General features: G+C 53.2%; 1 protein-coding gene across 13 annotated transcripts in view; it reads left to right on the top strand.

Moving 5' to 3' along the window:
- The window catches only part of CACNA1C (calcium voltage-gated channel subunit alpha1 C), a 461,815-nt gene that overhangs the window by 61,062 nt on the left and 385,221 nt on the right, over positions 1-15,532 (top strand). For 11 of the 13 annotated variants that reach the window (XR_016037705.1, XM_088837448.1, XM_088837451.1 and 8 more), the window contains exon 1: positions 6,708-7,776. The exons of the other annotated variants lie outside the window; for them this stretch is intronic. Coding sequence is in view for 10 of the 11 variants with exons in the window: in XM_088837448.1 (XP_088693574.1) it covers positions 7,728-7,776 (49 nt within the window). In the remaining variant the exon portion in view is untranslated. Of the gene's footprint in view, positions 1-6,707; positions 7,777-15,532 lie in introns of those variants that run through there. 13 annotated transcript variants of the gene reach the window in all.

Below are 15,532 nucleotides of genomic sequence, written 5' to 3' on the forward strand. Positions count from 1 at the left end.
CTTCTCAGAGACAGTGACTAAGCCAGATCTCGTACCAAGTGGGATCAGTCTGAGGGCATTTGGGTTTCCTTCCTGAGGATGTAAATATTTGGAGAGATTCCTATCTGTGTGGCCTGTTTTCATATTCATAACCCTGCCGGATTTGAGACTTTTAGCCTCCAAATCTGAAAGACAGAAACATGTCTGTCATCTTAAACCACCCAGCAAGCTGTCAGTTTTTGGCAGCCTTAAGACACTAACTTCCCAGGTGGTACTAGTGGCAAAGTACCCGGCTGCCAATGCAGGAGACTTTAGAAATGCAGGTTCAATCCCTGGGTCTGCAAGGCAACCCTCTCCAGTATTCTTGCCTGGAGAATCCCATGGACAGAGGAGCCTGGTGGGCTACAGTCCATGGGGTCGAAAAGAGTCAGACACAACTGAAGTGACTTAGTGTGACACAAGACACTAACACATGTGGGAACCTGTGTCCATGGTGGCCTTTAAGCCCCTCAGAAGTGGGCAGCTGGGGATGAAGGGGTCTGTGGGGTTTCTTCTGGAGTCAGCAGGTCACCCACAGGAAACTGACTTCCCCGGGGGCCTTGACGAGCAGCAAAGAAAATAATTTCAAACATTAATCTGCTTTCTTGCATTAGCTTCTCTTTGCAAAAAGCTGTAGGCCATGGGGCCCCATTACCTGGTTTTTCACAGGCGGGGTCCCAGCTGGCGGTGTGCCTTGACCTGGACTGGTGTCCTGCTGACGCAGAATAAGACCCAGATGTGGACAGCCAGCCGCCATGGGCAGGCCGGCCACCATCCTGCCGCTTTCTGTCTTGGGGTTGAGTCGCTAGAGATCATGACGGTGGGCCTGTCCTCCCTGTTGCTCCCCCTGTGATGTGAGATGCTGTGAATGAGGACTGAGCCCCTTCACCTCCAAACGCTCTGGCCTCCCTTTGGGGCTGAGATGGGGTTGAGTTGCCAGGAGCATTTTCATCCAGTGCAATGTGTACAGACAACACGGCTGTAAAATCAGGTTCCAGTCTAGCCTCTGAGGAAGAATGGCCCTACATGGTCCTATGTGGCCCTTCATGGAGGTAAAGAGGTTTGCAGAGCACATGGAAGGAGGGCCATATTATTTGCCTATCACCTTTACCTGGTCTGAAATGCCCACCCCTATAAATACTGACACATAGACAATCCTGTGGGTTAGAAATTAAAGACCGAAACATATTCCCAGGAGGTCACTGTTACCTGGACCTCCTGGCCTCTCTCCTCTGCACAGAATGAGTGACACTCTAAGTCATCACCTTGGAGGGTGAGCTTTTGGGTGAAGATGTTGGACAGGTTATTTCTGCAGGAGGCAGCGGCAGCATTTAGTGCCGAGAGGTGGTCAGGGTGGACAGAAGGAAATGACAGGAAGGGACCCGTGGGGCTTTGATGGGGGGGTTAATCCAGGCTGACTCCTCAGAGGTGTTCGTGGCTGCAGGGGGCTAGTGGGGGTGTGGTTCTGCCCAGCGGTCTGGCTTCCGAAGCTGTGGGCCAGGCAGGAAGAAAGGAGAAGAGAAACAAACCCGTCATCCCACCTCCCAAAGAAAGTTACTGTCAACATTTCAGGATGAACACTTTTCAGCCTTTTTCCTAGTTCAAATACATACTTGCCTTTAGAAGAAAAATGGAATGATAACACACATAAACTTTTATAGTCTGTTTTCTTATAGTGTAAATAGTCTTTGTCCATATCACTAGTATAATTCCTTGTGTGGTTCACATCTCTGTATGGGTGCTCCCTGGTTTATCCACGAGGCAGGTGACAGCGGAGACTCTGAGGACAGATGGCTGGGTTCAAATCACAGGTTTTCCAGCACTCATCAGCTGTGAAATGACCCTCGTGTAACACAGCATAGCCAGCCCTCCATATTCACAGTAGTCTGTAAAACAGGAGTAATGGTGCTTCCCTCATAGGGTTGTTCTGAGGACCAAATGACTAAAAATCTGTTTTTAAAAAATTGAGCTATAGTTAATTCACAACACTGTGTTAGTTTCAGGGGTACAGAAAGTGATTTCATTATATACATATATATGTATGTATCTATTCTTTTTCATATTCTTTTCCATTTATGGTTTATTACAGGATATTGCCTATAGCTACCTGTGCTATAGAGTAGGTTCTTATTAATTACCTGTTTTGTATATGACAGTGTATATGTGTCCATCTCAACCTCCCAATTTATCTCTCCCCTCCTTGCCCCTGGTAACCATAAGTTTGTTCTCTCAGGCTGTGACTCTATTTCTGTTTTGTAAATAAGTTCATTTGTCCCCTTTTTAAGCTTCCACATACAAGTGATATTATACGATATTTCTCCTTCTCTGTCTGACTTACTTCACTAAGTAGGATAGTTTCTAGGTCCATCCACATCACTGCAAATGCCTTTATCTCATTCTTTTTTATGGGCAAGTACTATTCCAGTGTGTAAAGGATGTAAATACACCACATCTTCCTCGTCCGTTCTGTTGATGGACACTTAGTTTTCTTCCGTGTCTTGGTTATTACACATAGCGCTGCTTTGAACATCAGGGTGCACGTATCTTTTTGAATTAGAGTTTTCATCTTTTCTGGATAAATGCCCGGGAGTCAGATTGCTGGATCATATGGTAACCCTATTTTTAGTTTTGGGGACCCTCCATACTATTTTCCAGGCTCCCGGGTGGCACAGTGGTAACGAGTCTGCCTGCCAGTGCAGGAGATGCAAGAGATGTGGGTTTGACCCCTGGGTCGGGAAGATCCCCTGGAGCAGGAAATGGCAACCCCCTCCCATATTCTTGCCTGGAAAATCCCATGGACAGAGGAGCCTGGTGGGCTAGAGCTCATGGCGTTACAAAGAGTTGGACACGACTGAGCACACAGCATACTGTTTTGATAGCGGCTGCTACAATAATCTCTTACTATTCTCATCTAACCAACCTTTTATGTTGGATATTTAGATTGTTTCCAAGTTTTTCACTCTTACAAATGTATTGTAATTAACAAATTCAGTGCACTCTTAATTGCTTCCAAAAAAAATTTTTGTGATCACTTTAAGGAATATTTTCCAGAATGAATCATGCACTCAACATACAGTGAGTGTCCCTGTACAACAAGCATTAGACTCACACAGAGAAAAATGAACACAGTTCTCTTTCTGAAGACATTTAAGATGTAGTGGGAAGAGGGCTGGAGAAAAGGCACCTTCGCATCCAGGTATTACACCATACACCACACTGGAAGAGTGCTTGTCTGTAGCACCCCGCCCAGGAGAGCAGAGGAGAGAGCCTCACCGGAGGGTACAGTCAGGTCATGAAAGACAGAAAGATCCCTCCTCAGCTCCCACCACCTCCCAAACCCCAGTAGGAATTCGGGATGGCTTCTGTTTGTCACACTGAGAATCTGTTCCCTGGAAAGGGAGCACCCAGGGCTGTGTTCCAAAGTGAGAAGCTGAGATATGGGTGCTCGTTGCAAGACCAAATATTTAGAAAGTACCTTTTTCTGGAAGGCAAAGAACACGTTTCACAGCTGAAAAGAGAAGTGAAAAACAAAACTGGAGAGCATGAAGGTAATATTTACTTGCTAGATTTACATGGCGCCTACCTGGAGAAAAGCCTGGCTGTAAATCCTGCCTGTGCCCCTGACACGGGGCACCAGCTTTCAGTTAGCCAGCTCCCTGTGAACCCCCTAAGGCATACTTTGCAATCATTTTGTTGTGGTTGTTCAGTTACTAAGTCATGTCTGATTCTTTGTGACCCCACAGGCAACAATGAAGATAAATAAAAATAAATAATAAATTAATTAATTAAAAAAAAGAGTTCACAGAGTGAGTGGGCTATCATTTATTCCGAAACCCGAAGATAGGTTTTCACCTTTAATTCTCAACTTCTAGCTACTGTGTTGTTGTTTACTCACTCAATAGTATCTGACTCTTTGTGACCCCATGGACTGCAGCATGCCAGGCTTCCCAGTCCTTCACTGTCTCCCAAAGTTTGCTCAAACTCCTGCCCACTGTGTTGATGATGCCATCCAACCATCTCATCCTCTGTCACCCCCTTCTCCTCCTACCTTCTATCTTTCCTAGCATCAGGGTCTTTTCCAATGAGTCAGCCCTTCACATCAGGTGGCCAAAGTATTGGAGCTTCAGCTTTAGCATCAGTCCTTCCAATGAATATCAGGGTTGCTTTCCTTTAGGATCGACTGGTTTGATCTCCTTGCTGTTCAAGAGACTCTCAAGAGTCTTCTTCAGTGCTACAGTTTGAAAGCATCAATTCTTCTTTGTGCTCAGCCTTTCTTATGGTCCAACTCTCATATCCATACATGACCACTGGAGAAACCATACCTTTGACTATGGACCTTTGTAGGCAATGTCTCTGCTTTTTAATAAGCTGTCTAGGTTTGTCATAGCTTTTCTCCCAAGAAGCAAGTGTCTTTTAATCATTTTAAGCAATCATTTTACTGTCACTTTAGACTTCCCCCGTGCCCTGTCCCACCCAAGGTCACCCTTGGGCACCCCTTTTGAACACAGAATCATGGTATCACCATACGTTTGGAGTCAGATCCTCCTGGGCTAAGTCCAGGCTCCACAGTTTACCAACTGGATAACTCTGGACACACAGTCTCTAAGTCTCAGGTTCCAGGTATCTGTAAAATGGAGATGACAATCACTACAGTAGCACCAGCATTATCCTTGCGCTGAGGATGAAAGGAAATAACGTGATGGAACACTTGTCACAGCCCAGCCCACTAAGGACTGTCTGATATTGTCCTTATTCCTGTACTGCAGTGTGTAGAAGGGTGCAAAACAATTTTAGTGTTAGTTTAAACAAATAAACAGGTGCACGGGCCTCTGAAACACTGCCTATGTGGTGCATTCTAAAGCTAAATCGAAGGGATCTTCTTATTTTTGTTGTTTCTGATTTTTCTCTCTTAGCTTGAAAATTGAGTGTGAACACACCAGAATGGTAAAGAAGCCAGATTTCTCTCCTAACCAACCAAATCTAGACCACTGTTCATGGTAGAATGAAGAAGATGGATAGAAAACTTCTCACAGGGGGCTTGGCATTGTAAGCTGGGGCCCAAACCCTTGGCCCAAGCAATGGGGCTGAACCGGTGAGGATTCAGACCCGAATCCAGGTGCCTACAGAGGCATTTTGATGCATACTGTGGTGGCATCTTAGGGACTCTTTCCACACTTTTTTAACTACCCTCTGTCAGACATCGTTCTGTACACTTGAGATAAACTGGCATGCAAAAAGCACAGAGTTCCCTGCCCTCACGGGGTGAAACAGTCAATAAACCATACAATAAATGAATAAGTAGACTATATGGTATGTTACACATGGATTAAACAAAAACATTAAAAATGAAGGAAGGGGAGATTGAGGGCTCTGGAGGCGCTGCTAGATGTAGTGGGAGACTGACTCCAGGACCTCTGCATATGCTGAAATCCGTGGGTTCTCAAGCTCCTTTTACAAAAAGGTGTTTGGCTGTTCCGGGTATCTGCGATTGCATTTTGGCGTTCCGTATTGGCGGTTCCACAGGCGCGGACTCAATGAACCACAGATCCATCCGCGGATCCGCTATACTGAGTGAACCTCAGGGTGAACCTCGCTGAGAAAGTGTGATTTGAGCAAAGTCTTGAAGAAGATGAGGGGGTGCATCAGGTAGATGGCTGAGGCGGGGGTTGCAGGCAGGGCGGGCAGCTAGAGCAAAGGGCTCCCGGGGTGTGTGGGTGAGAAGAAGAAGGGGCGTCCTGGAGAGCCTGGGGGCACAGATGGGAGCGGGCGAGGCTGGATCAGGGACACCAGATGAGAGGCAGTGAGGGCACCTGGACGCACCAGCCGCGGGTCCCTGGAGGCTGCACTGAGGGCCTGGCTTTTACTAAGTGAACAAGGAGATCTGCGGGGGGGGTGGGGGGGGAGGTGCGGTTGCACAGAGAGGTACTGACTCCTGACCCTTTAGGTGCAGTATTGAGAAGATACCCAAGGAGTGGAGGGGTTCGAAGGGGGACAGACCCTCCGCAGGAGCTCCAGTGAGGGGCATGTGGGCTCAGGCTGGGGTTGCAGCAGGGGAGCTGAGAAGTGGTCACATTCAAGAGTCTTCGGGATTTTCCGAGAAAGCAATCAAGAACCACTCCAGATTTTTGGTCCCATCAACTGAGAGACGGGAAGCCTGTTGAGGAGCAGGTTTTGCACAGAAAACAAGGATCTGTTGGGTTTTGAGATGCCCGAGCGGAGACTGAGTTGGCCGTGTAGCCTGGCGTTCAGGAAGACGGGGCTGGGCTGGACACACAAATCTGGTCACAGCACGGACGAGGGAGATGGATGGGCTCCCCCCGCGGGGAGGAGGACGGCTAGAGACTGAGGGTCTGAGAGTAGGAAGCGGGGCGTTTTCCCAAGTGGGAGCTGTAGGCGCCCCTGCCAGGGCCCAGGCAGCCCACTGTCAGGAGCCCGGGCCTGCAGGGGGTGCCATGGACCTTCCGTGGCTGCCTTAGGACGGGGAGAAAGGTCCGCCGCTCCGGAAGGAGAGCGCTCCGTGGATTCCCGCCGGAGTGGCAGAAATAATTAAGAGGAGAAGGTAAGGATCTCGAGTAGCACACGTGCTCTGGTGCCTCGGAGGAATTAAGAAACCCCGGTCTATTAATCTGCTCAGACATCTGGGCACCGCTGCCTCGCCAGGAGGCTCCGCCCCTCGGGCCCTCTCTCCCTGCCCTGTCTCTCCCCATCCTTGCCTCTCCACGCCACTCGTGCAACCGCCCTGGTCCTAATCGATCAAACAGAGCCTTGGCATCGCGCCTCCTTTTGCTCAGTGGCCCGACCCGCCGAGACTAGGTGGGCTGATGGCAGCCCCTCCTGGAATTGCGCGCCTGAGGCCTCGCCGCCTTGGCGCCCGCGCAGGACGTGGGGGCCGGGGCGGGGCGCGAGGGGTGTGTCTGGACGACATGTGGGCCGAGGCGCTGGCGATCGGGCGAGCTGGGGCTCTAGCCCGGCTCGAGTCGGCTTCGCGCGCCCCGCGCCGTGCGCCCCGCGCCGTGCGCCCGGCCCCGCGCGCCGCCGCCACATCTGGAAGCGTTCAGCGCGTCCGCCTGGGGCGCGCCGGGCGGGCGGGCGGGCGGGGCGGCGGGCCGCGGGGTGAGCGCCGCGCTCCGCGCTCCTGCCCGCGGCTCCCTCTCGCCGCCTCTGCAGAAACAGCTCCTGCCAGAGCGGCGCGCGGCGCGGCCCGGAGCGGCGGCGCCTTCCTGCCTCCTCGCCCTCGGGACTCGCCGGACCTTCGGGCAGAGAAAGCGGAGCCGGGCCGGGGAGGACGCGCCGAGAACCGGCGGAGACGGTTCGGGCCAGCGGCCGGCGGGCCCTCCCCCTGCCCTGGGGTCCGCGCGCCCCTCTCCCCTTCCGCCTCCTCTCGCTCTGCCTCCCGATTTATTTTCTCAAATGCTGTGGCCGCCAGAGGTGCGGCGCTGAATTCTTGAAAGGGGCCCGGATGTGCTGAGGATGCGTTACAGCCCCGCTGAAGGAGGCAGGAGTGGAAAGGAACGGTTTCTGGTGTTTGATGCAATGATGGGGATCAGGTAATCGTCAGAGGGAAAGAAGAGCTGCTGCAGACCCACGGCTTCCTCGATTCTGCACGAGAACCGCCGGCCCGGAGCAGGGATCGGGGCAGACCCGCTCGGGGGTGTTTGACATTTCCTCCTCTTCGTGGCTTCTTCTCCTGCTCACACGATTCTTGGTCCATGGTCAATGAAAACACGAGGATGTACATTCCGGAGGAGAACCACCAAGGTAAGGCTGGACCCCGCCGCCGCGCCCGCCGGCCTCGCCCGCGCGTCCTTCTCCCGGAGCGGCCGGGGGCCCGCGGGACCCGGGCCGAACCGAGCGGAAAATCCCCGCCCCTCCCCCGCCTGCGCCCGCGGGCCCCCCGAGCAGCGCGTCCGGAGAAATTCCGGGCCAGGGGAAAAGTTCCCAAGTGTCTGCTCCGGCCTCGCTGGCTCGCGCTCGCCAGGGGATCCCGACTGCCCGGCCGGCGACGCCCTAGCCCCGCGGGCCGGGGTCCTCGCCTCGCCCGGGCGCGGCTGGGAGCGCGCGCGCGCGCCCCGCACCAGGCCGGCCGGCGCCCCCGCCCGCTGCCCGGCGCCCGGCCCCGCGCCCCCGCCCGGGCAGCGCGCTCCAGGGGGCGGCTGGGGGCCGAGAGACGGCTGTGAGTCTGCGCCTCTCCCTTTCCTTCTCCCCCTCTCTCCCTCTCCCTGTGTCCCTCTTCTCGGCTCATCTACACCCTCCCACCTCTCTGCAGCCACTGACCCCGCGCGCCCACGCCCCGTGTGTTCTTATTCGCACCCACATGCGGGCTAGCACCTGAGGATGTCAGCGGGGGTTAGAAATCGGGCGGTGTGTGGGCCCTGCTTTCTCATGTTTTAAGGCAATAATAAAGGGTGTGCCGAGTGTGCCGAGCTCACGCGGCTGTACACTGTCGCCCAGTGTTTTCCAGCGTCTCCATCCTTGGCATCAAGTGTCAGCCGCTCCCCCTGCGAGGGGGGAAGGCTTTCAGGCAACTCCCCGCTTCCTGGAAACTTTCTCCCTCACCCCCCTACCCCCCCACCCCGCCTATATTAACAAGTTATTATTTTTTGGCACTGCTCAGCAATTAAGGTCAAGATGGAGCGGAGAGGGCCGGTCTTGCTGGAGTGTGGCCGCCTCCAGCTCCGGCTGGGCCTCCCCCGTGGCTTCTTCTGCCTCTGGGTGCAGGCTCTGGCTCGCCTCTCCCAGTTCCCCAAGCCTCCCTGTTTACATGCTTCCTTCCAACCTCTTCCTTCTCAGTACCTGTCGCTGTTGGTCCTGCTACTTCCTGGGCACATCAGGTGCTCCTGTGAGGACAGCCTGGTGGAGTGATAGTCTCCATGTCTCTCCTTTCCAGCCTCCTCCCTCCTTTGGCCCCCAGCCTCACCCTTAGCAGGCAGAGTCCCTACCCTTTTGGAGCTGGAGGCCGCCAGGAAGCTTCCCTGGGCTCCGTCCAACCTGAAACTGATCTCCAGCTTGGGTGGCCGTGGGGAGACTGTGGCCTCTTTTGGTGGAAACGATTGTGTCAAAGGCCATGGGTTCTAGGGTGAGCTGCGGCTTTCGGGTCAGGAGGGCAGCTCTGTCCCCATGTCCCACCCCTCACCTGTTCTGCTGTGCCATCCCCCGTGGAGTCCTGGCCCGATTCAGAGGGAGGCGGGAGAGACACAAAAGAAAGGGTGATGTCTGTGAAGAGCGGAGGGGGTAGGTCTCTGCCCTCGGGACTCCCGGCTCAGTCCAGGCAGCCTTGAAGCAGAGCACCCGGTGGCGGCTTCCTGGCTGTCACCCACAGTGGCAGTGACCTGTAGTCATGATTGTATTCACGTGGCGATAATCCTCAGCAGTTCCTAGGGCCCCCTTTCTGTGCAGGACAAATCCTTTTTGGCCCCTTTCCCCCTTCCTTTTGCCCCCCCCCCCCGCCATCCCCAGCACCTCCTCCCCTCCCATCTGCGGGGAGCAGACATTCAAAGTAGGAGCCGAGGCCCTGTGAGGTCTGTGAGGAAGATGGAGAGGCGGGCAGCAGGGCGCGTGGCCGGGCGCGCTGCCTTGCCACACGCCACAAACGCTATGGCAACCTGGATCCCAGTCCTCTCCCTTGAAGCCGCAGTGATTATATAATTCTCGGAGCAGTTTTGCCTCCTTTCCTGGACGTGATTCTCAGGTGTGAGAGCACCAGGACCCCGTCTCCCTGTTGTCTTCTCCCTCCCCTCCCCATCCTTGGCATTGCCGGGGTCTTCCTGGGGCAGCAGGCGAGGAGAAGGGGCAGACCTGGAGGAGCAGGAGCGTCTGCTAGAAGGGCTGGCTGTGGCTTCAGAACTAACGGGGCAATGGAACATGCCCAGGGTCAGGGCTTCAGGAGCCGAGAGGTCAGAGGAGCGGATGATGACGTCGGGCGGGTGGTGACAGCCAGAGTGGAGGGCCAGAGAAGTTGCCGGGGCTGGGGGTTACACCCTCCTCTTCCCGCCGCTTAGTGCATAGGCCCTTTTTCCCTGGTTTGCAGTGCTGTGTGTGTTGGGGGGCGGTCAGGGTGTGGAGAGGGGGGTCAGCACGTTGGAACAGCCCACAGGTTCCCCGAGGGCTGGCCCCCGACCCCAGGTCCAGACTGGAAGGGGCTCGTGGGCCTCCCCTCACCTCCATCTCCCATCTGCTCTGGTTGCTCGCCAGCCTCCCACTTTTCTGGGCTGATTTTCCATTGCAGGCTCCAGCTAGCAAATGAGTTTCTTAATAGTCAACCATTCAACAAATAAAACATCAGAATGTCCCTTATCTGCTGGAGACGAGGCAGAGGGGGAGGTGTGTTCTGGGAGTGGAAGACACACCGTGCTTTTCTTTTCAAAACGGAACTTAGCGATGTGGCAGGACAGTCCTCATCGTAATAAGGGGTCGGAGGTCGGAGGGCATTGTTACCTGCACCCCAGCTTGTGCGGGTTGAAGAAGGGGTGACATTAGCTTCTCTTTCTTGGGCTCTGCGTGGAGGAACCCTGAGAAAAGGGCTTTTAAGTTTCCAAATATCTTTCCTAGTACCGCTCAGACACTTTCCAGTGTATCAGAGTTCTAGACAATCGAATCTATTACAAGAATCAATTATTCATTATTTCCACGGAGCACATGCTAACAGTATTTAACTGTGTGCACGTGCACACACACACACACACACACACACACTGAATAAAGAAGAGCTATTTTAAATAGATTACACAAGAGCCTAATGCCCTCTGGGGACCTGGTACATGGCAGACAGGAAGACTGGTGATGTAGTCCCCGCAGCATTGCACACCTGTGCCTCACGTTGGGTGAACGGTTCTCTACAGGTTGATGCCACAGGTACAGGAGATGGTGAGCCATTGGCCCATGAGTCTTGGCGATGACTTAGGACTCTTCCTTCAGTTTTTTCTGTGACTTAGAACTGCCTGAGGTGGGTTCTTCTGGGTGTAAGCCGGATGCAGAAGGAGACCCAGGGGCATCCCAGGTCAGGGTCTGAGGGCCTGCGGATCTTTGTGTCCCCCACCTCCTAGCACAGCCTTGACCCTGGGGGGATGAAAGCAGCCCCCAGACCAAAGGGGCTGTGCTTCCTGCCTCTTCCAGGAGGTGGCGCTCCAGGGTCTGGGCGTCAGGAGGGGCACAGGTGGGGGCACAGGTGGGGGCAACCTGTCTGCTGTGCCTCGTAGGCGTACCTGCCCCAAGGCAGAGGCCTGGAAGACTGGGGTGCCATGCCGTGCACATGATGCGCCCTCACCAACTCACTTCCCTCTCTGGTATTGAACCCCCTTTGGATTTCTCCCACCCCATCATCCCTCCTGCCCCAGCCCTGCAATGACTTCTAGCACAGGCAGCATCCGCTAGGCTGAACCTGTCATGGCCCTGTATTAACATCCTCCCTGTATGTATTTCCTCCCCAGATTAATCTCCCCAGGGCTTGGTGACCAGAGGTCCTGGTGGGTCCCAGGCCCATGAGGCCCTGCTGGAGTGTGGGGCTGGGAGGGGCTGGCCTCTGGGGTTGCTCAAAGGCGAGAAGTCGTTCCCCTAGATTTATTAGGGGAAAAACACAGAAACACCTGGGCATACACTTCACAGCTGATCTCTGTTTATGAGTCTGGCTGGTGTCCTGCTGGGAATGGCAGCAAAGCTCCTGAAACTTCGGGTAGGAAGTGACTGAGGTCTGTTCTGCTTCTCAGCACTGGGTCCCTGCCCCCCTCCGCTCCCCCCACCACGTTCTCATTCCCATCCTTTTCTTTGCTCCACCTCCGAGCATAGCCTTGACCCCAGGGGAATGAATTAACTTTCTCTGATGCTGAAGCAAGTTCCCAGGGTCCAAGAGCCCTGGGCACCAACCTGACAGTGTGAGTGAAGGGCTGGAGCACCCACCCCTCCTGGCCCAAGACCCTCCACCTGGGGTCGGAGGTCACTTGGTGGTGACCTGTCAGCTGACAGTTCCTCCCGGGGACTCTGGAGTCCGTGCTCCACGTTAGAAATCGGGAGACAATTTTATTTTCCAATGTGGACTAAAGGATGCTGGTTGGGGGACTTTCCTGGCAGTCCCGTGGTTAAGACATGGCCTTCCAGTGCAGGAGGGTGTGGGTTCAATCTCTGGTCAGGGAGCTGAGGAACTACATGCCTCGGGGCCAAAAATCCAAAACAAAAAACAGAAGCAATATTGTAATAGATTCAATAAAGACTTTAAGAATGGTGCACATCCAAAAAAAAAAAAAAACTTTAAAAAATCTTAAAAAAAATAAGGAATCAGATGGATTGTTTGGGAAACACCTGGAGACTTAACAACAAGACTAATTAGCAAGATAATCGCTATGATTGAGTCTGTTTCTAGGTTCTGTCCTCACGGTTGCCTGAGTCTATCGTGGGCTCTGAGGATGACAGCAGAAGACTGATTAGAAAAAAATGTTTTAAATGGCATGGGGAATTGTTTTGCAAAATATCAGGTGCTAAATATTTAGTGACATAAGTGCTAAGCGTTCTGATAATGAAGCAACACTCCCAGCCACGACTGTCATTATTAAAATAATTTAGTAAACACCTGTTTCGATGAACCTCAAGGTTATATACTGTACCAAACAAGTAGAAGTGACAGGATCCCTCTGGGGAAATGGAGGGCCTTTAGCGCTGTTTCAAAGTCGGGTGCAGGGACTCCCTGGAATTCAGGGGGGGAGGAAGCAGGGTGGGGGCTGCAGGACTCCTGTGTTGTGGGGCCCAGGTCCCAGATGGGTACCCATTGCTTGAGGCCAGGCCTTGACCTGGGGCCCCTGGGGCCTTGCCACCTCTTTGCCTTGTGAGATGGGGTGGGAGCCCTGAAGGGCAGAGCTGGGAGGGGGACTTGGGCCTCAGGGGCTGCAGGAAGAGGCCCAGTTCCCTGGGGTGTCTGGGAGCTTGTGCAGAGCACAGCTGCTACTTATAGGACTGAATTCACCTCGGTGGGGTTTACAGGACAGAGGAGGGCGGTTTGGGCCTGCAGCTCAGGAGACAAAGAGAGGTTGAAAACAGACCCTCACCTCCCCAGAGCCCCGGGTGACCTGGCTTTCAATGGAGGTGAGGGAGAGGAGGCCTAACTGTAAGAACTGAACCCCCACAGTCGCGTCCCCAGGCCCCAGACAGCTTTTCATCACGGGCCACTTCCCGGCTGTCCTCTGGTGTGTGTGTGTGAGTGTAGGGAGAGGAGGGGGTGGTTCCACGCTCGTGTTCTCTGAAGGGTTGTCAAGCAGACCTAGAATAAATGCATGTCTCTTCGGGAATTTACTTTCCAGGATCAGAAGATTTTATGGGCAAGCGAAACGGTAGGAACCAACGCCGTCCCCAGCTGAGCAAACAGGCCCCTGCAGGGTCACTCAGGAGAGTCAGGCCTGGAACCCACCTCCGTTCTCCATCCTCCTGCCATCTCTGGACCTACTCAGTGCAGATCTAAGAGCATCGCTCAGGGTTTCTGGTTAGACTTTGCCTAATGAACCTCTTGCCCTCCCCCATCCCTCTCCCGACCCTTCTTTTGTTCTGGCTAAAGTCTTTTCTGAGATAGTAGGTTTAGAAACAGACTTGGGGTTATCTTTCATTGGAAAGGTTTAAACATTTCTTAGACGACAGAGTAAAAGTTTGTGCGTGTCCATAAGAAACTCCTACAAAACTCAGATCACTGTTTTGTGAATGGAGATGTGTCCAAGCCTTTTTGTTTGCTCCCTGCCTTTCTGCCCCAGTCGGGGCTCCCCTGAGGGAGTGACCAGCCTGTGTTGCCAGGCTCCCTTGGCAAGGGGTTGGCAGTTGTTCGTGTACCGGCCAGCTTTGCTGTGCGTAGAAACCACAGGGCAGGGTGGCCATGCAGGTGAGCTACAGGTAGAACAGAAAGAAAGCGCGGGGCAGTCAGGCTGCAGCTGTCAGAGGCCAGGGTGCCCTCGAGTTTACTGAGCTGGGAGAACAAAGGCCCCCCCTGCTCCCTTGTCAGGGCTAGACCCCCAGGACCTCTCTTCTTCCCAGGAGACATTTAAAGAAGGAGAGGTCTATGGGGAGGGGGTCATCGGGGCCTGCCTCCACGATCCCCAGAATCTCTGAGCCTTTGGTGTCTGACCTGAGGCTCCCAGAGACTGGAAGGCCTTGGAGGCTGAGCTGGTCTTCAGCTTTAGGACCAGGCCTGAGCCCTGCTCACCCTCAGAGGTGTGACCTCTGAGGTCCCAGGAGGAAGCCACCATTTCAGAACACAGTGTTGCCATCATTTCATGAAGTATTCAAGCTGCCCATTTGCCAGCAGGGCTTTCTTTTAATACACTCGGCTACTCATGGCTCTGCCTGCTGGAACCTAGCTGGAAAGAAAAGAAAATAATCTTGTCTCCTGTCCTTCAGAGAAGCAAGCCAAAACCCAGACAGTAAATGAATGTTCTTCTCCGTATTGCCTGTGGGCAGAAATGTTGAGAAATGTTGATTTGATTACTCAATTAAGCTCTATTTACTTTGTAACCATTGTGTCATGTTCAGTCATTTATATAATTTTCTCCTTCCAAAATAATCCATGTTGGGCTAAAACCTTTCAAAGATGTTAGTTAGCAAAAGTAAAGAACAAGAAAGAAAGAAAAATAAATAAGCCTACACCTAGAAAAATGACTTGGGTCACATTTTTTGACTTGATGTCTTTCTCTGAGACGTTTGAAAGACTCAGGTCCCCATTTTTCATCTGTGGGATGGAGACAGTAATCTTTAGCCAGTCGGCTTTGCAGGGCAGCCATGAGGCTCCAAATGGGAGGCTGGGTGTACATCACTGTGCGGTGGCAGCTGGGTTTAGCAAATCACAGGATACCAGCGTGTGAGGAAGCAGGGCCATGAAACTTCCGTAGCATTCAAGCAGCGTTGAAGGTGGTGTTGGGTGGCTGACATTATTCAAAACTTCAAAGATGGAAACATGAAACAAAGAGAAATAGAATCCAAGGCGGCCTGGCTGATACTGAATATCGAAGGAGAAGGGAAAGACCATCGGGAGAGGCTTGGTCTTCTGGTTTTCTTGGCAACCAACCTGAGCCCATGGGCTCTCAGGACCGTGGGACCAGCTGGAAGGTCAGGACCCAGGGAGGCCGGGCTTCTTCATAACCATGGCACATGGTCCCCGTGTGCGGCCTGAGGCCGAAGTTCTGCCTTCTGAACCAGCTGGAAGTTCTCTGCTGGTCCAGACCTTGAGAGCAGGAGGTTGGGCGATCAACCTGTCCTCACTGTCCACGTGAACACCCCAAAACTAAACAACCACTCCTTAGCCCCGGAGGACAGGCTGCCTGGCAAATAAAACTTTGCTTCAAATGTCAACCTTGGCTTTGGAAAATAAGCTAATTTAAAAAAAACATATAGCAAACGTGCTGGTGGTTTGTAGGTAAGGGGAGGGAGCAATTCAGTGCAGCATCTTGAGATACTCATCAAATAGGAAAGGGCTTTAATTTTACATGGGAAGTGACAGACTAGCCTTTAGTTTCCCAAAGCAAAAATAATCTCATCATCAAAACGTGTGCTG

This window comes from Moschus berezovskii, chromosome 6, assembly GCF_049115385.1.
Source record: "Moschus berezovskii isolate FMDL1 chromosome 6, NW_MosBer_1.0, whole genome shotgun sequence".
Lineage (NCBI taxonomy): Eukaryota > Metazoa > Chordata > Mammalia > Artiodactyla > Moschidae > Moschus > Moschus berezovskii.